This window comes from Chaetomium tenue, assembly GCF_020726465.1.
Source record: "Chaetomium tenue strain MPI-SDFR-AT-0079 chromosome Unknown F5144scaffold_2, whole genome shotgun sequence".
NCBI lineage: Eukaryota > Fungi > Ascomycota > Sordariomycetes > Sordariales > Chaetomiaceae > Chaetomium > Chaetomium tenue.
Genome location: NW_027117330.1, coordinates 3,806,030 through 3,830,019, shown reverse-complemented (window position 1 = coordinate 3,830,019; position 23,990 = coordinate 3,806,030). Strand labels below are relative to the sequence as shown.

At 56.9% G+C, this 23,990-nt stretch overlaps 7 protein-coding genes across 7 annotated transcripts; 3 read left to right on the top strand and 4 right to left on the bottom strand.

The window, feature by feature from the left end:
* Nucleotides 1-231: 231 nt before the first annotated feature.
* F5144DRAFT_132215 (uncharacterized protein) lies at nt 232-2,047 on the bottom strand. Its single transcript, XM_066782311.1, has one exon. It carries the CDS (start codon nt 1,739-1,741, stop codon nt 344-346), a length of 1,398 nt encoding a protein of 465 aa, XP_066646970.1. The 5' UTR covers nt 1,742-2,047; the 3' UTR covers nt 232-343.
* Nucleotides 2,048-4,028: 1,981 nt separating this feature from the next.
* Nucleotides 4,029-6,568, bottom strand: F5144DRAFT_132194 (uncharacterized protein). The gene has a single exon (XM_066782308.1). It carries the CDS (start codon nt 6,172-6,174, stop codon nt 4,351-4,353), a length of 1,824 nt encoding a protein of 607 aa, XP_066646969.1. The 5' UTR covers nt 6,175-6,568; the 3' UTR covers nt 4,029-4,350.
* Nucleotides 6,331-7,625, bottom strand: F5144DRAFT_132210 (uncharacterized protein). The gene is made up of 2 exons (XM_066782310.1): nt 7,328-7,625; nt 6,331-7,057 (listed from the first exon to the last, which is right to left on the bottom strand). The coding sequence occupies exons 1-2, from the start codon at nt 7,532-7,534 to the stop codon at nt 6,488-6,490; spliced, it is 777 nt and encodes a 258-aa protein (XP_066646968.1). The 5' UTR covers nt 7,535-7,625; the 3' UTR covers nt 6,331-6,487.
* A 1,760-nt stretch (nt 7,626-9,385) lies between these two features.
* On the bottom strand, nt 9,386-10,869 carry F5144DRAFT_132206 (Endonuclease/exonuclease/phosphatase). The gene is made up of 2 exons (XM_066782309.1): nt 10,748-10,869; nt 9,386-10,618 (listed from the first exon to the last, which is right to left on the bottom strand). The coding sequence occupies exon 2, from the start codon at nt 10,445-10,447 to the stop codon at nt 9,662-9,664; it is 786 nt and encodes a 261-aa protein (XP_066646967.1). The 5' UTR covers nt 10,448-10,618; nt 10,748-10,869; the 3' UTR covers nt 9,386-9,661.
* A 1,460-nt stretch (nt 10,870-12,329) lies between these two features.
* On the top strand, nt 12,330-13,871 carry F5144DRAFT_132431 (uncharacterized protein). Its single transcript, XM_066782312.1, has one exon. The coding sequence runs from the start codon at nt 12,755-12,757 to the stop codon at nt 13,628-13,630; it is 876 nt and encodes a 291-aa protein (XP_066646966.1). The 5' UTR covers nt 12,330-12,754; the 3' UTR covers nt 13,631-13,871.
* Nucleotides 13,872-15,701: 1,830 nt separating this feature from the next.
* On the top strand, nt 15,702-21,732 carry F5144DRAFT_545462 (uncharacterized protein; the record flags this gene model as incomplete). Its single annotated transcript, XM_066787366.1, has 3 exons — nt 15,702-19,133; nt 19,192-19,827; nt 19,885-21,732. 3 exons carry the CDS (start codon nt 15,702-15,704, stop codon nt 21,730-21,732), a joined length of 5,916 nt encoding a protein of 1,971 aa, XP_066646965.1.
* Nucleotides 21,733-22,268: 536 nt separating this feature from the next.
* On the top strand, nt 22,269-23,990 carry F5144DRAFT_132034 (uncharacterized protein). The gene is made up of 2 exons (XM_066782304.1): nt 22,269-22,747; nt 22,944-23,990. Exons 1-2 carry the CDS (start codon nt 22,597-22,599, stop codon nt 23,753-23,755), a joined length of 963 nt encoding a protein of 320 aa, XP_066646964.1. The 5' UTR covers nt 22,269-22,596; the 3' UTR covers nt 23,756-23,990.

The window sequence follows — 23,990 nt, the reverse complement described above, 5'->3', positions numbered from 1 at the left end:
GTCTCAGATCTGCGTCAAGGTTTCCGGTCGTGCCACCTCACAACGGCCATCTTCACGACTGAACTTCTTTCCACAACTGATCACAGTACATGGGAAATATATGATTTGTACCGTAACTAAAATCAATGAAATCATCCGCCGTCGTGCTCGCTTATCCGTATCGTACTCTACATAAAATCCCTTGGCCGACATGATCCACCCAACACGCTGGCAGTTGCCGCAAACGCCCACATAACTAATGAGAACCCTTCATTCCGAGCCATTCACATCTCATCGTCAACCCGCAACCCTGTGTTTCATCAACCATCTCCACCATAAATAAATCCCATTTCCGAAGCACCGCTTAGGCAGCACTATCCCGGTTCCGCCTCGCCCCAGCACCACCCCGCTTCTTCCGCTTGTCCTCGGCATACGCATAGTCACTAACCGACGTGCCCGTCACGGAGCTACCGGTGGGGATGTGATGCGAGTGGGTGTACACCTTGGTGCCGGCGTCGCTAGGCGCGCCGACCTCGCTCTCGACCCAGCTGCCCGGGGGCCCGCGCGAGTCCTCGCTCGGGGCGGGGGCGGGGGCGGTGCGGCTATGGCGCGCGCGCGAGCGCGAACGAGCCCGCTTCTCCCTGTCGGCGTAGTCGTTGGCGCTCTCCGAGGCGTACGACGACCCGCTAACGACGGTCTCGGCGGGGGCCTCCTCAATGCGCCGCAGCGCCATGGTCTCGTCGGCGCCGTGGGTGAAGCTGAAGTCGCGCTTGACCCTGGACGAGGCCGCTGCCGCCGCGCGGCCCTTCTCTTGAAGACGGCGGGCCTCGGCGCGGATGCGCTCGTTCTCGCGCGTCGCGTTCTTGTCGGCCGTGGAGTAGACCTTGCGGATGCGGCCCGCGGGGCGCTCGCTGGCATCCTTTTTGGTCGGCGTGGTGGTGGGTGTGCGCTCGCGGTTGGAGATGAGCTCGGATGTCACCGTGCTACCGGCCTCGGTGGCACCGGCTCCGTCGGCGTGGCTGGGGCTCATGGTCGACCAGCTCGGGTTCGTCGAGCCGTCCCACTCGGAACCGTCCGCATCGCGGTTGATACCGCCCACACGGGCGGGCTTTTCATGGCGGTAGTTGCGTAGGTGTTCTTGTGCTTCGGCCTCTGCCTCCTCGTCGACGATGACACCACCATCAACCTTGCGGCGGGATTTCTTGCGTTCTTCCTTCTCGCGGTGTTTCTCTTCACGCCGGCGTTCCTTCTCACGCTCCTTTTGCTCGCGCTTCTTGCGACGCTTCTCCCGGCCAGAGAAATCCGACACGCCGCCAGTGATACCAGTGATACCCGTAGTCGCGCTCACCACCGTTGTTAGATCGTCACCCGTTGTAGTCGTGTGGTCGTCAACATCCTTGTAAACACTACCGCCGCCGAGAACAGTGCTCTCTGTCGCATCTGAGTAAACGGTGCCGTTGGGGCCCTTGCGCCGCAGGACAGTGGACTTGTAGTCCTCCCAATCATTTTCCTTAAAATAGAAGCCACCGTTCTTCGCCCAAAAGAAGAACCAAATGCCGACCAAGACAAAGGCAACGCCGAGGATACCAAAAACCGCAAAGACGGCGTTGTTGTTGATATCCTGGGGATGCAACGCGCCCTCGTCTGGGCGGTGATGTTCCTCAGACGGGTCTCGGGCGAGCAGCACTGCGCGCGCAGCCAGCGGGCCGAGCCTCGCTACATCGGATCGGCCGAGGAGGTTGTTGAGAATTGCAGGCGCCATGGTGTTGTGGTGGCGATTGCGAGTATTCGGTAAGCTGGCTGGCTTCGCTGGTTTGACCAGCCAAGCGGAACGGTGAGATTGTCGATGCAATCACCAAATGGAAATGAAATTGACGACAAAAATAAATGCAAAAGACCGTGGGCGGCGATGAGCGCAGCTTGCCTGCCCCAAGTCAAAGATTTGGTGGTGACGCAGAATGGCAAAGCGAAAGAGGATCGTTGACCGCAGGGGAATGTTGTGGTTCGGCTGGTTAACCCAGAAACCGGGGGGCTGGGACCGGGGTGGGCGAGGAGGCGGGATTCCTCCAATTCAAAGGCGAGAGAGGCCAAGGCAAAACAACAATTGAACGGCAGGCAGCCAAACGAATCGTCCCAAGTCTTGTGGATGGTGCCCTAAGGCGCTGCGCCGCCGTCCAGGGGTGCCTTCTCTGTTTTGTCGAAAGCCCCTCCTGCCTCTTCTGAGCACACACGAGGAAGGATGACGTCGGTAAACAAAAGCGCAGGATTGCCTAGCAACCGCTAGGCAACAATCTGCACCCAATCAAATCCGAGTTTGAGGGTTGAATTCATCCAGAGCTCCAACCCCAACCCCAACCCTCGTAACTAACTATTCTCAGGCAAGATGTTGTCGTCCCCCATTCCCGGCAACCCACTTCACCAATCTGCTTCCCGTCGCAGGCGGCTCAAGACGGTTCACTGCCGTGTCCGGCAAGTCACAAATTAATTGCCCACCCGAAACAGTCGCCCGGACTACCGCGCTGCCAATCCTCCCAAGAAAACCCACAAAACAGGCCATGTTCGCATTGCATTGCAAAGGCTAATGAACGCCACACTCAACCTTCCGCCCGCCAGTCCCCGCTCACCCCCTCCTTTCGGCAAACTAACACGCGGCACGACAAACTGAGAGGAGAGGCGAAGCGAGGAGAGGAGAGGAGAGGAGCGGAGGGGAACTTTCGGCCGCCGAGGCGCATCCAAAAACAGCAGCGGCTTCTCTCGGAACGGGCGGGAAACAACCTACCAACGATCGTGTTGTATTTGGATGTAGTCAGTCAGTCAGTCAGTCAGTCGTATAACGAACTAACCAGGGCTCGAGGGGGGCGCAGGCAGAGCAGCTCCTCCCATTTCATGATCTTTCGTTGCTCTGCAGGGCGGGCGAACTGGATTAATGGCCACTTCACCCTGCTGCGCTGCTCTGCTGCGGTACCCCGCGGCAGGGCTCTAGTCGGTGCCGTACACGTGGTGGTCTGATGGGGCCCCTTTGGAGACAGATCTGAGAAAAGCCCGCCTCACTGCCTTCACCGCAACACCTAACTACACCACTGCAATCACCGAGGTCTCTGCGCCCGCCACATAACCATGTCCGTCTCCACACTGGCAAGCGGCGGTCGTTGCTGCGGGTTTGCTGTTAATGTTATGTACCTGCATGTTCTGTGGGAAAATCACAACCGTGGCCTATAGTTCACTACGTTCGCGCCCTGTGCTGGTCAGCCCTGGTTTAGCGTCTCAGGTCTGTATCACCAACCGCTGGGGTCATCGACTGGCGCGCGGCTCGGTGTCGGCGATGGGGAGTCCGTCATGCGGGTGAGTTTGTGGACTGGGTTCACGTCACAGGTAATTATAGGTTTCGGGTAAGGAGGCAATGAAGACAACGAGCAACGGACCGAGAGCTTAGAGGCAGGGGTTATAATTGACCATCGTCGAAACGATCGTCGATGATGAATATCCACAAAGAATGAAGCCAAGACCTCCAGATTCAAGGTTGTATGCAGGGATAACTCTTGAGGTGAGTCGACCCACGGCTTCAACCCGGACTAGGAATAGTTGGACTCCAATGCCGACCAGATCTCCATCCTCCTCCACTACCCCTCCCTGCCTTCCATCAGATCCTCCATTCCGTCCAAGAATGCAAATGCCAAACAGTGGCACTTCAACAATGGGGTATGAGGTGAAGCCAGAACACAGCATGACACAGCCAGGTGTCTATGTGAAATAGGAAATGTCGTGAAAGGGTTGATGTCAATCTTGTGGCGGACGAAAAGTGAGAAGAAAAGTAGCATTCCCAATCCCTAGCACCTCTATACATTTCCCAATACCAGCTTCGAAAAAGCCAACGTGAGGGAGGTATGAAGGTTAAGTGGTGTCCATATTAAAGGCTTCCTCCACTGCTTTTTCCATGCCGTGCCATGTTCGGGGTATAAGTAAACCGCTTTTATCTCAGCAATCTCAAATCTCGAGAGACCCGACGTAGAAAAAAGAAGCGCGGCCGCCATGCTTTAGCACCGCGGTAGGATACAACAAAGAACCATGCCTATCCAAATTGCAAGAAGGAAAAACGAAACGAAGTGGTATAAGAAACAAAACTGCCAATCCAAAAAAAGGTATTGCCCCCCCAAGCAGCAAGAAATGAACCAAAACAAATAAGCCAACGCTCGCTAGATCATATCAGATAGGTACCGCCAAGAATAACCAGAGGTAAAATAAAATTGCCGGCCGTTATGCACACGGAAACATTATCAGCGTCATTATCATGTCTCGAACGTCTCGGCTCGTTGTCGCCATCGTCAAGTGCGTTTCCATCCAACATCGCCATTCGCCTTCTGCTGTGGCCCGTTACAGTGGTGGACCGCCAAAGTACTCGCCATGCCGTGATGAGTACGACGAGGGATATTCGGGGTAGGGTGGTGGCGGCGGCGGCGGCGGTAGCGTCGGGGCGTAGGTGGTGTACGCGTCATAGTCAGGGCCGCCGTCATACCTGGGCCCAGCGTCGTACCGACCGACCTCATACTTGGGAGCGGCAACGTCGTACTTGGAAAAGGAGCGGGAGAAAGACCTCGGGCGAGACTTGGCCCGCGACGTGGCTCGCACGCGTGACTGAGTGGGGATGTCTACCCTGGTACGACGGTCGTCCTGGTCAACCCTGGTCCGGCGATCGTCCTGGTCGACATAGCTCGACCTGTCGCTGCCGGCAGCCCGAATCTCGGGGTTGCCGCTCCTTGAGGTGATGTTGATTTCGGCTCCGTCCTGGCACTGCATCTCTGTGTTGCCGAACTTGAGCACCGTGCTCCCTTTCACGCGGATCGTGACATCCTCGTCATTGTTGGGCGCCGTAGACCTCGTGGTCCGCGTCGTTGCCGACTGCCTGTAGTCGCTCTCGTCATGGCTCCCCGAGCTCCTGGTGGACCTGCTGCTGGTGCCACTCTTACCCGCCTTCCGAAGCGTCTCTGCTGTCAACGGCATTTGGGGCACGCCGATGATATCATCCTGGTAACGACTAGCCTGGCGCATTTTGTCCTCGTATGCACTGCCGGAAGAGATCGAGTTGCCACCGTAATACGAATTGCGCCGGCGGTGCCCAGCTACTTCGGTATGCTGGTCAGCCATATCGTACCCCGATTCGGCACCAAAGCTTGGCCGTGGGCGGAAAGGAATCGGGCTGAAGTCATAGCCCACTGGTGCCAGTGGGGAAAGGTCGGAAAAAAGAGCATTGTCCATGTCGGGGTCATGCTCATCGAAATCGCCCCTTCGCCTGGCCGGGGTGGATGGTGGCGGGCGAAATGGCATTGCGGTTGGACGAGCAGAGGAAGGTCTGCGTGGAGGGGGCATCGCTCTCTTGTCATCATCGTTCTTGGATACTTTCCGAGGCATCGAAGGCCGCCGTGCTAATGCTTTCTCGACAGGCTCTTCGTAGTCATCGTACTCAATGGCACGGGGTGGCCGAAAGCCCATAGAAGACTGTGGGCGGGACCCAAAACGAGATTCAAGCGGGCGGGCGAAGTAGTCCGACGTCGGGGGAGGAGGAGGGGGGTGGTGCATTACGAGAGGGGATGACGATGGCGGGCCGAAAGGTGATGGTCCGTGTCCGTGTCCCGGTGGTCCATGTCCCGGTCCTGGTCCCGGCCCTGGGCCCATCCACGAAGGAGGAGGGAACGAGGTGGGCGGGGAAGGGCCCGGTGTTTGGTTTGCATAAAACCTCGCGTTGGCTGCTGGTGGCCTCTGTGCGGCATAAAAGCTCGTTGGCCTACTTTGGGCCCGAGGCCGCGAGATGGCTGGGGTGACGGTGGGGTCCACACCATAGTAGGCAGACTCGTCTCTCCTTGGTATGCCTTGCGCCGTCTTCGAATGCTTGACCGGTGGGCGTGAGGCAGCCATGAGCGCCTTTTTGCTAACCGACTTCTCCCGATCCTTGCTCGACTTCTTGAGCGAGTCTCTCCTAGGGTGTAGTGTCGAGTCGGAGTCGGTGACGATGCTCGTGGTGATAGGGGAGGAAGAACCTCTCCTAGCCTTCTCCCTTCTCGCTCGGCCGGTGTTGGGCTGCTCTTTCGCTGGGCTGCTTGGGGCAACCGAGTTTGCGTAACGGCCCGTTCCCTCGATGATGTTATCAAATTCGTCGACGTCTTCAACGTGCGCGACTATTGTCTCTGCTCGACCCGACATGGCGGTACGAGCCCACGCCCGTAAAAATTGGTGTCGTTGTAGCTCAGAATCGAGTAGGTATGTGGTTGTGGGTGAGGCAACAATGCCTCGGAATGGAGACGCCCAGTGTCAGGGCGGGGCGGCAGTCGAACAGCGGCTCGGCGGCAAAACGGCCAGGTGGGTTTATCGCTTCAGGTGATCACGACCGTGATAATGCGGTCGTTGAAAGAAAATGGTCAGGCGCCAGCAGCCGGTGATAATAATATTGTGGTCAACGACGGCAGGGTGCGGTTCGACATTTGTTGCTGCAAAGTTGGGACGACAGTGAACTAGGTTAGGTAGGGCGGGAAATTGGGATGAAGTGTAATGGGACGGTGACGAGTTTTATTCCACAGCGGGGGTGCACCACAACGTAAGTGGAGGGAGCGGGAACGACCAGCAGGGGGGGGGGGCTGTTGCTTGGTTCGTCTGGGGAATGGAACTTGGGAAGCGCTGACAAGCGGGGCAGCCCCAGACAGCCAGAAGACGGGATTCCTTCTCGACTGCGACATGTAACTAATATGGGCAAGGAAACAATAGCGAACATAATATGCTCGGAGCGGGAACCGGCCGGGCGACGAAGTTGATTAACATCACCGTTTCCCATTGCATCTCCAGGCCAGAAGTGGTTGTGGTCTCGATCCCTTGATGGTTCGTGCTGGCCCGCTGCAAAGGTTAAGGTACTTCCATTCATCCAGCCTATACCTGGTATGTACTTCGGTACCAACCGAACTCTGATCTCCGGTTGAACAACAAGCAAGCCACTTTGATGCGAAGCTGCCGCTTGCGCTGCTGGCTGCGGGCTGATGCTGGTTGCTTTTCCTCTCTGCCTGTCTCGTGGGGGGGTCGAAGCCGAAAAAGAATCCTGGCGTGCGGATCAGTTTGGTCAGCATCAGCCCTGCCACCCTGCACAGATCCAGGGCCGCATTCAAGATCTCCCGGCCAGGGAGTCGAGAAATGGCCAAAAAAGAATGGCACAAAAAAATACCAGACAGGCAAGGGGATAGACGAGGCGAACCAACAGCGGGGCTGGCGCAAGTCTGTTCAAACACCTCACGCAGACTCCCGTCGCCCTACTCTGCTAGTCTGCCGGGGCCAGCAAAGTGATGCTTCGCGGGGTACTGCATGGATGTACCTGTGCACTGTGCCAACTCAGCCTGGAACGAAGCAAGTCCCTTAAACGGGGCAACTTGTCTGGATGAGTGACTTGGGGAGAGCTGTGTGGTCGAAGCTTTGCGTAAGGCCTCAACCGGTGGGTATCGTAGTGGGGTCGCTGGCCTGAACGGACACGGCACGGCGAACCTGAGCCCGGATTGGGGAAGCTGCTCCCAAAATCGACCATTGACCAGCTGCCCTCCCACTCTTTCCCCCTCTGCTCCGCGCTCTTCGTGCCCGACAACGCTCTTGGGTATCAACTCGCTCGTGGGCACAACGACAACAAGGAAATCTGTCCTCAGAAAAAACAGGCTGCAAACTTTTATTGTGCGGAACGCAGCGCGACAGGGATTTCCCAGGCTGTCGTTGATGTTCTGCGAGTGGAGGATTGGAACCAGACTGAAACATCAAGAACATGAGGCGGGAAGGGATGGGAGCCCAAGTTCCATGAGCCGCGCACCACCAGATGGCGACTTTGATGCCTTGCGAATTGGAAGAGACAAGCCCGATTATCCCTTCCTCGGCAGCGGGCAGAAGACCGCAGGCCAGCACACCATTTTCGTCCATGCCTGGGAAGCTTGCGGCCCCCATTGGAGCCGTCGGGCGTGGAATGCAGTCTTCTGCAGGCCAATGCCCACTTGATGGTTCTCATAGGGCAGCGGCCCGAGGGAGTCAAGACTAGTCCTGCGCATTGCAGTCATCGGTCTTGATATCTGATCTGACGCCGCCGTGCTGCAACCACAGCGTTGAAATGTCGCCATTTCCAAGTTGCTGCATCAAGTTGCTGCATCGCGATAACCCCCAGTTTTCAACCGCAGTTTCGCTCCTGCGCGACACGGTCACACACACGGCTATACCGGGCGATGCTAACTCGAGAACTGTTCGTTTCCCCAGCGACCCGGAGCACCGGCTGCCGATCATCTCATGCGGGATAATTGCAGTACGACGACGAGTTCTCGATCGAACGTTCCCCGGGGCCGCTTACATACCCCAGCCTGTCAAGGGATGAGACAAACCATCGTCGCGGGAAGCAGCTTGTTTTGGGTTTCATTCTCGCCGTCCCCATCTCATTGGCTTTGCCCGTCTCGAGTTGAGCTGTAACAACCAATGGTTCCCGACTTATACCCTCCAACACGGTGTTAAGCGCATTGAGCCATTGAGTGGGGATCCCGAGATGAACGCTTGACACAGGGCAACTCTTGAAAGCAATCTCCTGGGTGATTGGAATGGTCGCCACAACAACAAGAAACTACTCGCCGCCATCATCCTGCGAGAGCAGCTGCATATGATATGGTATTGTTAATCAAGCAGGACAATCGAGTGGCTCTACTTGCAGCCAGGGTAACATCAGCCCGGCATCCGAATCTCTCCGCAGGTTCTCCAAACAGCCAGCCACCAGCTGCCGTCGAGTGCGCTTGTGAGTCAAGTCGACATCGCGGGTAGCCCGACTAGGCCCGAGTGGGTTTGGCGTGGAATCTCCGCATCAAGACGCACTCCCACGCGGGATCGCTTTGCTGCACGGAAACTGGCGCAAGTCGAGCTGGTCCCGTGATGCCGCTTCGTGAGGGGAGAGCAGGGGTGTTCCACGAGAGTGCCGGCCGGGTGTCACCACAGAGCGGGCATGTTGGAAGTAGAACCACGATTGCCAGGCTTGATCTGCTTTGGGCTCTTCTTCTCCAGGGATGGCTGGTATTCCCGGGCCTGGCTTTGCTTGCGTGGGACAAGCCCGTTAGATGGCTCGCTTTCGTTCGCGATGCCTTCATGAGAAAGTTAACCGTACGAAACTTCCAGTGATCATATGAAGTACAATGATCTCACGATGTTCATTCACACCGCTCTTTCCGTACTTCCATCGTCGTCTGCACGTACTATATCGTGCGTCAGGTAACACAACGCCTTCTTATACTTTTGTGACAGCCGAGGGATCAGCCCGTTGATGAGAGGCATGATGGGTGAACTCGTCCGTCGAAACACCGGTCTTGACTGAGTTGAGCTGTCACACAGAACCCGAATATTCCAAACATTAAGGACCTTCCGTACCGGTTGCCGTTGTGTCCAACTGTTGGGGACATGTATACCAGTTGAGGTTCGGTCTGAGTCTTACAACCTTCCCAAGTCTCTGATGGTAGCCTAGTGGAAACTGTAACCTAGCCTGACACGATACGAGCTGTCAACTGAAGGAAAATACCTGATTCTGAAGAGTGCCACAGGATCTTCCCTGAAATTCTTGCCAAGAGACTGACATGAAAGTGCCTAGTGCCAGTGTTGGTGTACATAAAGGGGGGGGTGGAGCGGGAGCCCACACTTCCGGCCATCACATGGCCGCCTGAACTGAGACCTCGACGTCTGCAACCACCGGCCGATGGTCTGAGAGATAAACCCCATCATCGAACTTGTTGGGGAGGATGCTGAAGCTCACAAAACGAAGGCTGCCCAAGTCCCGTACAAACAGGAAATCTATCCTTCCCGGATGCTGGTTTGGGTCGTCACCGAAGGTGGTGAAGGTTATCTCCTCGTTCCCGTACTTTGCATCTGCCGGCAAGATATTAAAGATATCTTTCACCCCTATGCCCGGTTCGGTTAGTACCTTGTATGCTCGCCCAGTCGGAGTGCTGTTGAAGTCGCCACCGAAGAATACGGGAGTCGACAGGCCAGAAGCACGCTCTCCGCACCAAGTGTTGGCAAGCTTGAGGAGAAGATGGGCGCTTTGCTCGCGGGCAACCTCCCCCTCATGATCGAAGTGGGTATTCATGACTACCACAACTGCCCCAGTCCTCTTGTGGCGGAAGGAGCCCATAGTGACGGCCCGCTCAAAAGAAGCATCCCATCCCTTCGATGGCACTTCGGGAGTTGGCGACAGCCAGTATGTCCTGCTGCGATCGCACTCCCAGTGATCTGCACGGAAGAAAATCGGAGAGTACTCCCCGGCTTCCTTCCCGTCCTCCCGCCCTTGACCGATACGCCCCCAAGAAGGCCCCAGTCGTGTTTGGATATCGGTGAGCTGAGAATGCAGGACTTCTTGGAGGCAGACAAATGGCGATCTTGCCCGGAGGTAATAAACCTTAACTGTGCACACAGCCTCGGGCAGCGGACGGACCATGGCTCTTTCCCCGGGCGGGTCTTGGTGTCGACCCGAATGTTGAACGTGACAAGGCGAAGAGAAAGTGATGCGGAGTTTGGGGTGGTCATGGCCGCTTCCTGGGCGTGGAACACGCGTTTTCGGGGCAAGGCGTGCGGTTGGCGAATGGAGAGCCGTCGCTATCAGTCTAGTCTTGATGCGTCTGTCAAAACAATCCCACGAGGCGGCAGCCAGTAGATACTCGAAGCAGAGTTTAGGTGTTGGGGTTGAGGTGGATTTCACGAGCAGAGAATACAGTATGGGTGCTTGGGTACGGAATACCTTACAGGTTGCGGGATTTGGTACCCGACGACACAGTGGTGAGAGCAGCTGGCGGCTGCCAAGCAGCTGTGCATACCTAGACGGCGGCGGCACCAGCTGGGCAAAAAGAACTGGATTCTAAGTGTGAATGCTCGATTCCCAGGAAAGAACGAGGGTGATCCGAAGCTTTTTTACTCGATCCCATTTCCCCGCCCCTGGTTTCATTATTTGGACCCTTTTCTCGGTCCCTTTTCTCAATAATTTTCTATTTTCCTATGCATGAATCTCCTTTTCTTTTACGAGTCCAGCCTTTTTGCTGCGCCCGAGTGTGGGCGGGCATAAACCTACTTTTTTGTCATCGTCAACCCCGCATCAAGATCATCCTCTCAACATGCCTTTCAGGGCCGCTAGTTGATCTTCGAGGACTTCCTTCCCCGCCGACGAACATCCCGTCCTTCCAAACTGGCACCCTTCACCAACTTAAGAAGTCTCTTGGTGTTGAGCGGGGCTTGGCAAGCCCAACTACGTCATAAGCAAGGGTTTCCCGCTCGGAGGGACTCGGCTTCGGGCTCACATGCACCGTCATTTGACTGACCCCCAAACTCTGACAAAAGACAAGTCAGAATTTCCACATTTGGAATCCCGCGTTTCGTAACACGGCCGCGCGATATGCAATGGCTTAGTTATTAGTTCGCGCGGGGCGCGCCACTCATCAACAATCCTTGACCTTCGCGAGTCGGCAGAGACGGCAGAGAAGCCTAGTAGCCCAAGCAAGAAAAATATGGTGACTACGCGGTTGCCTTGCAGACGCGTAAAGTGTGTGCAGCAGCCCCTGTAAGTTTGCCGCTCTTGCTTCTTGACAGCCAGGATCGAGTTCGACAGCCTGGGAGTTCCCCGACTCGTTGATAGCCTCGCATCTTTCTCGGTATTCCTCTTCACTCGCTCGATCTGCGATGTGAATCATTCCGGGGGAGAGGGTGTCGGGCAGCCTGGTCATCTGCCGTTCACGGACTTGGCAGCATACCATGCAGGTACGTCGTGAGTCCTTCTTCTCTCGAGCAAAATGACTGGGCCGCTTCTCGGAAGATCGCCAAACCACAACCAAACCTGACCCTCCACCCACAAACCGCACTCTTTTTCAGCTCAGCAAGCTCAGCTATACACTTATCGACGCTCATCGATACTCACCGACACACATGGATGAGAATCCGAAAAGATAGCGGCTGCTTTGGTCTCGGCCACTCATTCCTAATGGGGCGGAGGACAGTCAGATGTCGGAGTTGGTGGTTTCCACTCTCGGTCTGGTCTCAGCTCAGCCTGCTGGCCTTGTCACGCGTCGAGTCAGAAGGCGGCATTCTGAAGTCAGAATTCCAAGAGACTCGTAATCGACTTCCGACTTTGCCGGGCTTTTCTTGATGTCGCTCCTCTTTTTGCCAGTATTTGCAGACACATTACCCCCCTTTGATTGCCCGTGATGCTCGCTTTCATTCCTTTCCTTGGAAACGTCCTTACACCCGGGGCGCGGGGGCGCACCAGCGTACCATCACCGTTAGTCCACACCCACCCACACAGCCGCAAGTTGGAGGGAGGGCGCCTTGTATTGCCCCGCGAAATTCAGACTTGTCACCTTGCTTGACCGGTGACTTGCCAGGAAAGGTGACCGCGCCAGCCGTCCTTGAAGGTTGGTGGTGGGGAGCTAGCATCAGCAGCAGTGTGCATGGTTTCCGAGTTCACTACATATCTGCGCGGCATGTCCGTTCTCAGCTGGCCACTTGCCCTCCTCTCTTCCCTTTCTGTCTTCTCATGTTCCACGGCATTAGTGGATACCCAATATCATAGCCCTCAACAATCGTTTCTGACAGGACGTTTCTGAACCGGCAAGGCCGGTGACAGTCGTCTGCCTCTGAGTATTATTGAACAGCCTCATTTTTGGTGCTTCCTCCCACCGCCATTTACGGGAGGACCGACACATCCTCATCACCAAGGTGCCTTATCGTCCTTGGTATTTCTCGCCTAAAAGTCCACAGGATGCCCGCCTCCAGGTCCTCCGCACAACACCTACCACGGGACTCGTGGCTGTCCAACCCAATGTTCCTCCAACCCAGCATCGAGCGAGACGATGGGGAGATTGAGGACCTCAACCTATCCAACATGGAGGAGGATCCCCTCATGTATTTCCTGACCCCCGCGCCTTACTCTTGTTCCGGCGACGACGACGGTATGGACTTCGATATGGAGTTTGATGCCGGGATCGAGGACGCCAAACACCCAGCTCCCATCATCAGGAGCGTTAGCCCATCAAGCCTCGAGGGCCTTAGCCGGCCACCTCCTCGGCCGCCAACACCGCCACGGTCACCAGCCACCCCCGACCTAGACTACGACCTATCCGGCACACCAGACGAGCACGAACAATACGACTACATGGAAAGCTCCTGGCCACCCCGCCGCGGCAGCTCTATGAACCTGCCCCGCCGCCTCAAGGACAAGTTCAAGGTCCACTACCCCAAACCGGATGCCGGCCACCCAGACAGCCTAGCCCCACCACCGCCATCGCCATCGCCGCACTCGCCCCGCACATCCAGCCGGGGCCGTGCGACGTCGCGTGCGGCGGGCGGCGGTGGCGGCCCACAGCAGCAGCCCGGCAGCAGACGGACCCGCGCCGCGCCGGCCCGCCTCTCGCCGCACGCGTGGCGCGAGCCAAGCCCGGATGTCTGGGCTATTGAGGAGGAGCCCGAGGCTGAACTGTACAGTGAGGGAGGGGATGGCGGCAGCTTTTTGGGGAGTGGGCCGGTGGATATCCCCGCGGCGAAGAAGCCGAAGAAGAGGGTGAGGTTTGTGTTGCCTGCGGCGGTGGTGGCGGTGGATGGTCTGGATGCTGGGGATGAGCGTGGGGCCACGTATTAACCTGATGGGGCGCATATCTCACTCATGTCATGTCATATCATACCATACCGGGGATGGATTGCATTTTGCTTTTGGGTTTGGGGGTTTGCATACATACATAACAAGGCGTTGGTCGGGGTGGGCGGCGGTCTGGTCTTTTGTTTGTCTTTCGTCGGAGGTGGTCACTCTGCTGGCTTGGGAAATTGGGTAATGGTTAGGTTAGGCAGTTTGATATCATGGTTGGGAGGGCATCTGCAATAACGCATTGTATCAAGTCTGGTACTTGACAAAACTTGGTTCCTGTCCCACTTCCGATGGTGCTGTAAACTTGACCAAGGGGTGATCACTTCAATACGAGATCAGACCAAGTATTGAGATGAGGGCCGTATCTGGCAATCCAGACTTCAGACTGAACTTGAGCTTGGGTCAAAGTCTCATGGTTGAGGACACTGTGTTGTAGATTTGAAGGTGCATCTGCAATATTCGACCAGTTAACTGCGTACATGAACGCATTGACAAGTTCCTGCATGCGTTCCCACAGAAACCGCTGCGATGACCTGCATGTAATACGTGTTGTTCTTGTTGGTGATCTCCTCGGATCAAGCTACACCGTTGTGTCGCCCGGTTTCTCTGTCAAAAAAACTTGCAAGATTCGGTATAGTGAATATATCCCTTCAGTTATAACCGATATTTCAGGAACCCTTCAAACCTGTCTGCCTCCTTGCGGCAAAGCCTGCCATTCATATGTATATATATATCCCCCGGCCAGAGTGGAGCTTCCTTCCGCAGCCAGGGTTCCGTTCCCGATGCCGCTCCCGAGAATCTCCACTCGAGATCCGGGCGGTGATGATGTCAGGGGCCACGCTGTCAAACGTCTGGCCAGACAGTGGAGAATATGGCTGGGATTGCTCCAAGGGTCCGTCCGATGCGGTGAGAAAGATCAAATAGCTCAACTGCGAGATAGCCTCATGAGCTTTTTTTCAGGTGCGGCCGGCACTTCTGTTTCATATATGTCGCCGGTGTGATCGCCAGAGTGGAAGCAATTGCAACCCTCAGCCCGCAAATACCGCGATGCGCAAAAGCCGAAGTGGCTGCGCCGATGCGCACTTGTGAGCTGCTCGGGGTGTCGGTGACTTGCGCAGCTGACGGCTTTGGTGGTTGCCGCACCTGCCCCGCTGTTGCATGCTGGATGCGGAAGCCTGGGCTGGCCGCCTGCTGCTCATTGGCCCGGACTCCCTGGTCTCTGCATCGTGGGCTTCGGGCCAAGGAAAGCAAAAGTGTGGCAGGGGGGGTGGGGCATCCAAGCATCCCTCCCTCGATTTGTTTACCTTCGATGGCTGCTGCGGCCAATGTTTATCGTCATTGGGTGGGACAGCGGGAAAGCTTGCGGCGCTGTCTTCGAGGGAGGAAGCGCCCGTTTCACTCGGTTTTCCGACAAGAAGCACATGCGGCGCGGGTTTTGACTTCTTTCTTCCCAACTGACTGCGCAAAATCCTCAGGAAGACGGCTTCGGTCTCATTGACAGTTTGCCGGGTCGGGTTGTGTTGCGCAGCACAGCTGATGGGTGCTTGCTTTCAGCGGAGCTTTCTGCAGCGGCCCGTTGAGCCAACCCATTTCAAGCTTTTGGCAAGAGTGCCGCAAGCCTTCCTCTCACTTCTTTCCTCTTTCCTCCGCGCAACGTCATTCTCATTTTCTGCCAAATTTAAGACGGTAATGTGCTCATGATCCAGCTCAATTCACCAAAATCCGCAGCGATATTGTCCCATCCCCGGCAGAGAGCGGACAGATCCGATCTGGAGCGCAGATCGTCGGCAGTTATGCGGTTCACCGAGGTGACCTAGGTGGGTTGGTCCCGTTTCCCTGGTTATTGTTTGTTGATTATCTCCCCCCAAACGTCAGCCCCCGAGTCCAGACACTCTGCACCCGATTGGCAGCTGCGCTCTCCGCTCGGGGTCTCGACGGTGGATTCTTCTTCGATCAAACAAGAAAAACTTCTGAAATTTCACGTCATGTCACAACTTGCTATACACCATTGGGTTTGAGGAATGCAGGTTGCTGACCGAGTCCCTCGTCCTCTCCTTTTCTTAGAATCATGTCACCGCCGACACAAGACGAACCACAGCCGGAAGATCCACAAACACCACAGCGCAACTCGACAGCCAAATATGCCAATGCGGCAACACCAACAAATAAACGGGCTTCAGCCCCGGTCGCTGCCACCCCGAAGAGCGCACCAGCTGCCGCCGGCAATGCCTCGGCCAGCAAGAAAAAGGTCGAGCCCAGCCTCTTGGGCGACTTCTTCCTCGGCCGTCAATCACCGGCCCGCGTTGTTGCTCAGCGGGAGGCTATGAAACAGCGGCGGAAAAGCATGGCGGCAGATGCGGCCAACGTGCGGGAGGAATTGCGTCAGGAGATGCGCGCGGCGGCCGTGCGGAGAATCCAGCAACCCGGGGGCGTGACGGACAGGGTGAAGGCCTGGCAGAAGGGAAATGCGGTTGCCATGAAGCAGCAAGGGGGTGTAATACCACAACCGGACGATCTCGCGAGCGTGCCAACCGAGATTGCCGCCCAGGTTCCTGCCGAGAGCGTAACGGAATCGGATCGGCTGCGCATCAGGATGAGACAGAAATCGAAAAAGAAGAAGGCCAATTCCGACAAGGCCGAGGATAAGGAGAACCAGGATGATGTGGCCAGCGACGAAACAGAACGAGAGAAGCCGACCGCCGCCACATCGGGGACATCGCCCAGCAAACCACCCGTGGTGGTCAAGCTGGCGCCGAAAAAGAGGATTGTCAGTGATGACAACTGGATGAAGCAGAGGAAGGGCAAGAGCCCACCTCGAAACCGCCCGGCAAAACCAAAAGCCGAGCCGGCCCCGACGCCAATGCCAATACCCAAGGACTTCTTGCAACGAACAGCGAAAAATCCCACGGTGCAGAATAAGATCAAAGATTGGGCCCAGAGGGTGGAAATCCCTGAACCTCCACCGCCAGCCAAGGTGAAGCAATACCGTCACAGGAAATCTGGCGCGACGTTGACCGTCGAGGAAGACGCCCCGAGCGTAATCGCATCCGACCCAGGGATAAGGCCTACGCCAAAGCCCCCGGTCGATGACGGCATCCGAGTCAAACCGGTGAAGATGAAACCAGGAAAACCGAAACCTGACACCGAAGACGGCATTCGGATACCTCCCGTACGGAAGAAGGAGCCCCTTGATGATGGCATTCGGGTGCGGCCTATCGATACCAAGCTGCCAGACGACGGGATCCGTGTTCGGCCGATCGACAGTCCGCTCACAGCTGACGGTATTCGAGTCCGACCAGGCCCCGATGTGTCCGCCGACGACACACCTGTACGCCCTGCTTCATCCGGGCCCACTCCGGCAGCAAGAAGCAGCAAGGCGCCAAGCGCAAAGCGCGCCCAGTCCCCAGGTTCAGATGATGTGATCGAGGTCATGGAGGACCCGGAGACCGAGGTTGAGACACCCATCAAGAAAAGAGCCCCTCGGCGGCGGCGCTCAAAGCGGCGAAGCCGCAGTCCCATTTTGCGGACCGTAGAACCTCCGGAGGACCGACACTCTGAGTCTGAGACCGCGCGCCAAATTCCTTCACCAGTAGGCTCTGATGGCGAGTCTGATTTGGTACCTCCTACAGTTCTGGGGAACAAGTCACTAGCAGATATTCCGTTTGGGTACTCTGCATTCAGTGAGCTTGACTTACCCCTGGGTGCCGACGCACGCAACAGCACCGCCAAAAGACCCAAAGCTCAACAACGGAACCCGAGCTTCAAAGCGATGCCCAAGGTTTTTAAGAAGGTTGTAACGGGCGCCAAGGACATCATTCAAGAGATGGCTGAGCCTCCAAGGCCCGTCGCAACCAACAAGCCGCAGAGCATTGAATCTTGGCTGAACGGCACGGTTGATCCATTCGTGGAACCCAGCGCCAGTTCGCCAGTTTCGCAAGAACTCACCCACAAGGAGCCAGCACCTAAGGAACCTGCTCGCAAAGAGCCCGTTCCCCAGGAGTCTTCCCATAAGGCGCCAGCCCCTCAAGAAGCCACCCGTAAGGCTTCGGTTTCTCAGGAACCCGCTCGCAAAGCGCCAGTTTCCAAAGAACCCACACGAAATGTGCCAGCCTCCAAGAAACCCACGCGGAGCGCGTCAGCCATCAAGGAGCCCACACGGAACGCGCTGGCCGAGGACAGGAAACCCACTCCAGAATCACCGGGGGCAGCGCTGGAGAGTCATAAGCGGTCGACATCAAGGCCATCGTCGAGGCCGCCCTCGAGGCAGGCATCCGAGGACCGATCCAGAGACACGGCTGACTCCGCTCTCTCGAAGAGCTCCGGTTCTCAGGACAATACAGAGTCGCAAAGAGAAGAAGATAGCGATGTGACGCCCAAAAAGGCCAAGTCCCCCCCTGCTTCATCGGCTGGGCTCAAGAGGAGACGGGCAACCAGGGGAGCTGCGCCTCCAACAAAAACGGGCGGTAAGAAGCCATTCCGGGAGCTACTGAAAGAAGCATTCCGGGGCGAGTCCGCCGGGCATAAACTCCCGCCCACAGTGTACCCCAGTTGCGAAACCGATGACGAGAGCGACCATGAAGGAGATGATTATGAGTCGACAATCCGAAGCAAGGGACCTGCTGCATCTGATTACTCGTCCGGTTACTATTCATCCACCTACGATTCCCTGCTTTCGTCTGATCTTTCGAGCCAAGAGGCCCAACGAAGGAAACCCCCAACAACCGGCGTTCATGAGTTATCAACCATCGTGTCGGAAGAGGTCGGCAGCACAATCAGCTCGGACGCACACTCTGATGTTTCTCACACTACTGTCACCCAGACGACGGCGTTCACAAAATCAACCGATATTTCGAGGCAGAAGAGCCAGAAGTCGGGCCTCAAGCGCCGTCTCACAAAACACTCGGACTTTGTGTCGGTCCTCTCGTTGCCGGATAACGGCCAGCTGGTCGCGCCCAGACGTTCCAAGAGCATCAAATCGTCACATAGCCTTCACCGCAGGCCCAGTAGAGCGAACAAGAGCAGAACCGATGAACTGCTGGATGAATTTGCGGATGATGAGCATTTCTACGGCAGAGAGCTGAAAGCTCTGGTTGACGGCGTGGTCCCAGTGCTGCTGAGAGATGTCATGAATGGTGGTGTTGGCGAAGCAAAGGCGGATGCCACGGTCAAATCGGTGGTTGGTATGGGCATGGCGCTTGAGAAGTTGAAGAACTTCCACAAACAAGTACCCCTTGATGACATCTCGGAGTTGCTCTTCTGGCTCGAGGACGTCTCGCCAGTTTACGATAGCTACCTAGACGTCTGGCGGCTTGGCTTCCAGGGGCTGGTCATCAACCTTGCGCCGAGAAACGGCATGTTTGATGATGAAGACTCGCTCCTGAACGCGCTTCCTCTGAATGAGGATGGCGATATCGTTGGGGAAAACGGGGAGCGGGTTGATGTTGCATTCCTCCTGAAGCGGCCGCTGATCAGGGTCAAGTGGATGGTCAAGTTCCTCAAGGTGAGTTTTCCGTCTGCAATTCCCATCGAAAACAACAGCGCTAACATTCAATTTAAAGGCTGCCGTGGCCATCACTGAAACTCGTGACGCTGAGCGGCTGTTGTCGGTTTTTACGGCCCTCCAGGAGAAGGCTCGTAAGCGGCACCGAGAGGAGACCGCTCGCATGATGGACGAAGACGCGAACAACACAGACACCTCACGGTGTCGCGATCTTCGAAATCTGCTGTCTCTCGATGGCATAATCATGAACCGAACACGCCAAGTCGCCGCGCTAGACGTCTTCTCCCTTGACTTGGAGCATTCAAGCGGCCAGCGGCTGGGATGCCAAGTTGAGATGATCTTTAGGGATAGCCCGGCGCTTCCCGAAGACAAGGGCGACATTCTCATCAGGGAACTTGGCAACAACACCCGCTCATGGCTACTGTTCCCGCCGGTCCCCAGACAATACATTTCCGCCCGACTGGGCGACGATGACGACTCTCTAATCGTCATGATACGCGGAAGCCACAACGGGAACGACTGGTATGAGCTTCTGAAGATCTCAACAAACAGCGAGGAGCAGATCGATTACTGGTTTCGCATTCTGGGAAGCCACCCCATGCCGCCCCTAACCCGAAGCAGGCCAGCCAGCATGGTGCTGGGGTCGACATCGCCGAAGACAGGCGCAACAGATGTTCCCGTCGGTGAGCGTAAAGTAAGCGTGTCAAGCTTAGGATCGTCCGACACGGAGAGACCTACGACGCCATCCCAGCACCGCAGAGGACAGCATGGCGGTTCTGCACCGCCGGCTGCAACTGGTTATGCTTACCCTGACATGGCCGCTCAGGAGAACTACACACAAGACCGCCCAGAACAAAGCACAAGGCGGTCTTCCTGGGACCACCCTTCGGCAGATGTACCGAAGATCGTGAAAGCGCCTCCCAACACTACACCATACCGTGAGGACGGGGCTCCTCCCCCGCCCATCCACCGCAATCTCAGCTCAAAGAGCACCGGTCTGCTCGCTCCTCCCGTAGAGTCCCGCCGACGGACTCGTCTGAAGCGCCGGATGTCCTCCCCGTTGAAACATGAATACACTCCTTCCGATGTGTCATCTGACAGCTCTTGCACTGCGAGCGAAGACGAGTCCGACTCATCAGAATCATCCGGCGGCGACGACCTCGATGAGGATGAGGTGCCCGATACCATCCCCGGATACAGCATCAAGGAACCCGAGGTAGCCCCAGCTGCATCGGTTGTTTCGGATAACAGTGTCACGCCCTCTCACTCGGCGTCCCAGATGGAGCTCGCAGTCGGAGATGATTCGCGGCCGGAGAGGCCGGTGACAAAATATGTCGGGACCGTTTCGTACTGGTCTGCCCGGAAGGGCATCTGGAAAGACGTCAATGACGGCCAGCCGGCTTCCATCGTTATCCACCCGGGGTGCATGGAGGTGCATCCCCTTAGCGAACAACACTCCAACCGACAAGCATACCCCCTGCAATCGTCGGGCACATCCGAAGTCGACAACAGCAACAAGGATGCCGGAACTATCGTACCGCTTGTTGCCCTGATCTTGACCCCGGTGGTTATGATCCGCCGCAGCACAGCGCTAGACCTCGAGGTCCGCAGCCCAGCGTCCCCAGAGGCACGGCTGAAGATCGAGGCCAGCATGTTCCGTTTCCGTACCGTCAACCAGGCCGACGCCAGAGACCTCTACGAGTCTGTCCACAACAGCCGCTTGAACAATGCTCGATACATCCAGCTCAGCGAAGAGGCTCGCTTCCAATCATTCGGGCAGATGCAACCCGTACCCGGCGACGGCAGCGCGGGCGATGAAGGCTCCAGTCAACGACGCAGCTGGTTCGGCCGCAAGAACAGCTACCGCGCATCCACCCGCGCACCTAGCGTCTCCCAGGGCAGCATCTCGACGACTGTTTCCGCCACTAGCTTCCTCCGACGCCTAATGGGCGGCGGAAACAATAATTCCTACAACATCGACGAATCCACGCTTGACAAGCCACGGCCGCACTCAGCAGCAGCGGCGTCAGGGGGTGGCAGCCTCTACACCTCAGGCTCAGGCTCCGGAGGATCCGGATCGGGCTCCATCACCCCTCCCCGCAGCGCGTCCATCTCGCTCTCCAACTCGGGCAGCCAAAGCCGCTGGAGCTCCGGCTTCGCCAAGCCCTTCTCGCCGGACCAGCCGCTCGAGATCCGCTGCCACCTCAACGTGCAAAACAACCGTTGGCTCGACAAGGGCGACTGCGTCCTGCACATCAGCCGCCCGCCACCGGGGGTGCGTCAAGAGCTGCCCCTGTACAACGGCCTCGAGAAGCGTGTCATCGTCACGCACGCGACCAAGAAGAACGCGGACCGGCCGCTCATCCTGCTGGATGCCGTCCTGGGCTCCAAGTGTTTCAGCTTGCTGGGCAGCAAGGGTGTTATGTGCAGCGTGTGGGAGAACCTGAGGGATGAGGAGGGTAATGTTGGGGTGGCGCCGAGGAGTGGCGCGATTGCTGGTAAGGTTACTAAGTGGTGCTTCCAGTGTAAGAGTATGCAGCAGGCTGGGTGGATCATGCAGTTGTTGACTACCGAGGTGCCGGGGCTGATGATGGGTTGAGGACGGGAGGGGGGTTGACTCATTCTTTCCGTTTTTTATGTTTTTCCCTTTGTTTTTTTCTGATCTCCATTTTTTTCCCTCGGTTGGTGGGTGGGATGGTGAGGAGGGAAGGGAAACGGACAGGGATGGTTGTGAGACATTGGGGGAGTTGTGGTCAGCTTTTTGGGGGAGTTTGTTTTGGCGGGAACCGGTCGGTAACATCATCATGCTGCATGGAGCTGGAGCTTTGGATTCGGTATTCTCCTTGCTTGTCTTTCACCACACATTCGACTTGGTTGGGGTGTCTCATTTGTCAATTGCCCATACTATACCCATGTTGGCGATAGAGTTGCTTCCGAGGTTGCATAGCGTATTGTTTGTGTTGCTTTCTACTACTAGAAACATTTAACGTAAAGGAATAATATTTTGTGAATTTAGAAATATGATGAAGAACAGGGTTGAGTGTTGTTAATTGTAATATGACGTTTTGAGTTTTTGTCATCGCCAGTGCCTGCGATCGGATGATGACAACAATTGACCGACCTGTCTTGCATGGATAACATCATACACGTGGAGCCGTCCTTGGTAGAACGATACCCTGATAACCAATAGATAAGTCGCCCCAGAACAGCACCCCTGCTGTTAGAACAAAGCTGCCAAATCTGGATGCAACGACGCGTTCGCTTTGCGCGCCCTGTTCTCATTCTTCCAGCCCCAGAACCACTTCTTCCTGTCAACCTCACCGACATCGCCCACATTAAATTCGGAATCAACCAAGACCTTTCCCTTCAATTTCAATCCCAATAACATCGCACAGCTCGAAATTCACTCCATTTCCGCACCTCGTCAGTCGTTCTGCGCTGCGACAGCGCAACCGCCCTTGCCATGGCCGACTACAACTCCATGAAGGTCCCCGAGCTGAAGAAGTTGCTCGGTGAACGGAGCCTTCCTCACACCGGTAACAAGGCCGACCTCATCGCCCGCCTCACAGAGAACGACAAGCAGAAGGCTGCTGAAAGCACGGCGCCACAAGCTGGTAAGCTCTAATCCCCTTCCTTGACCGCTCGCATGTCCGATGCGACTTTTGTCGCACGGTCCCATTGTTCCGCATACGGGAAAGCGTCCCCAGCGCAACAAAGGTCGAGGACATCGGCCGATCGCCTCGAGATAAATTGTTATCCCAAGCTCCAAATGCACGGTGAAAACAACCGCTGACCATGACTTGTCGCTAGACTCCGCGCAGCCTGCTGCCGAAGACGAAATTGACTACGAGGACGACGACCTTCCATCAACCAAGAAGGATGCCGTAGCAGAGAAGCCCGCTGCTGCCCCTGCCGCCACGGAGACAAAGCCCGCTGCCGCGACGGAAGCTCCCACCACGACGAACGAGGCTGCCACCACCACCACCACCGAAGAGGCCAAGACAACCGAAGCCGCGGCGCCCGTCGAGGGCAGCACAGCCGAGGAGGCGGCCAAGCCGGCCTTCACGCAGAACCTGCCGCCAACGAACGCGCAGTCCGAGGCCGAGAAGCGCGCCGCGCGCGCCGCCCGCTTCGGCATCACTCCCGCTGCCACTGCTGCCGCTGATGGTGAGGGCGAGGGTGAGGGCAAGAGCGAGGAGTCTGAGGAGGCCAAGCTGGCGGCGCGCGTCGCCCGCTTCGGCGTGGCTAATGACCGCGTCTCGGCTCTCGACAGCGCCCTGCCCGACCGCCCTCGCAAGCGCGGTCGTGGTGCCGCGGGCGCTGAGGGGGGTGAGGGCGCTGCTGCTGCTTCTGCTGAGAAGGAGGAAGGTGGCGGGCGCGGTAGCAAGCGCGCGAACCGTGGTGGTGCCGGTGCTGGTGGGAGGAATCAGAACCAGCAGCAGCAGCAGCCGAGGCGTGGCGGGAGGGGCCACCGTGGGAGGCAAGGTGGTGGTGGTGGCGGCGGTGGTGGAAAGGGTGGGAACGCGCAGAAGGGTGGGGATAAGGGCGCGGCGCGGACCATAGACCCGGCTGAGAAGGCCAAGCTGGAGGCTAGGGCGAAGAGGTTCGCTGCTGCTGCTTGATCGAAGACAGGTGATCACCTACTCTTTTGTTTTGTTTGTTTGGCTGGCCGTTAGGGCATCTAGGTAGGTAGGTATCCCCGCACCTTTCGTGCAACTTAGTTCGATTTCTTATGCAATGTCTGTCGTCGAGGAGGATTGGGGGACGGAGGGATGGGGGGAATGAACTATGGATCGGGATTTACAGGAGGGGAACGGAAATGCGGACCTTGTAGCCATATCATACCCATATTATTGG

Coding starts and splice junctions, on each gene's coding strand:
- F5144DRAFT_132215 (XM_066782311.1), bottom strand. CDS start 1,741: ATGGCGCCTGCAATTCTCAACAACCTCCTCGGCCGATCCGATGTAGCG.
- F5144DRAFT_132194 (XM_066782308.1), bottom strand. CDS start 6,174: ATGTCGGGTCGAGCAGAGACAATAGTCGCGCACGTTGAAGACGTCGAC.
- F5144DRAFT_132210 (XM_066782310.1), bottom strand. CDS start 7,534: ATGGTCGATTTTGGGAGCAGCTTCCCCAATCCGGGCTCAGGTTCGCCG. Junction 7,058..7,327: donor TGAGTTGGCACAGTGCACAG/GTACATCCATGC, acceptor TCCGCACGCCAG/GATTCTTTTTCGGCTTCGAC.
- F5144DRAFT_132206 (XM_066782309.1), bottom strand. CDS start 10,447: ATGGTCCGTCCGCTGCCCGAGGCTGTGTGCACAGTTAAGGTTTATTAC.
- F5144DRAFT_132431 (XM_066782312.1), top strand. CDS start 12,755: ATGCCCGCCTCCAGGTCCTCCGCACAACACCTACCACGGGACTCGTGG.
- F5144DRAFT_132034 (XM_066782304.1), top strand. CDS start 22,597: ATGGCCGACTACAACTCCATGAAGGTCCCCGAGCTGAAGAAGTTGCTC. Junction 22,748..22,943: donor AAGCACGGCGCCACAAGCTG/GTAAGCTCTAAT, acceptor ACTTGTCGCTAG/ACTCCGCGCAGCCTGCTGCC.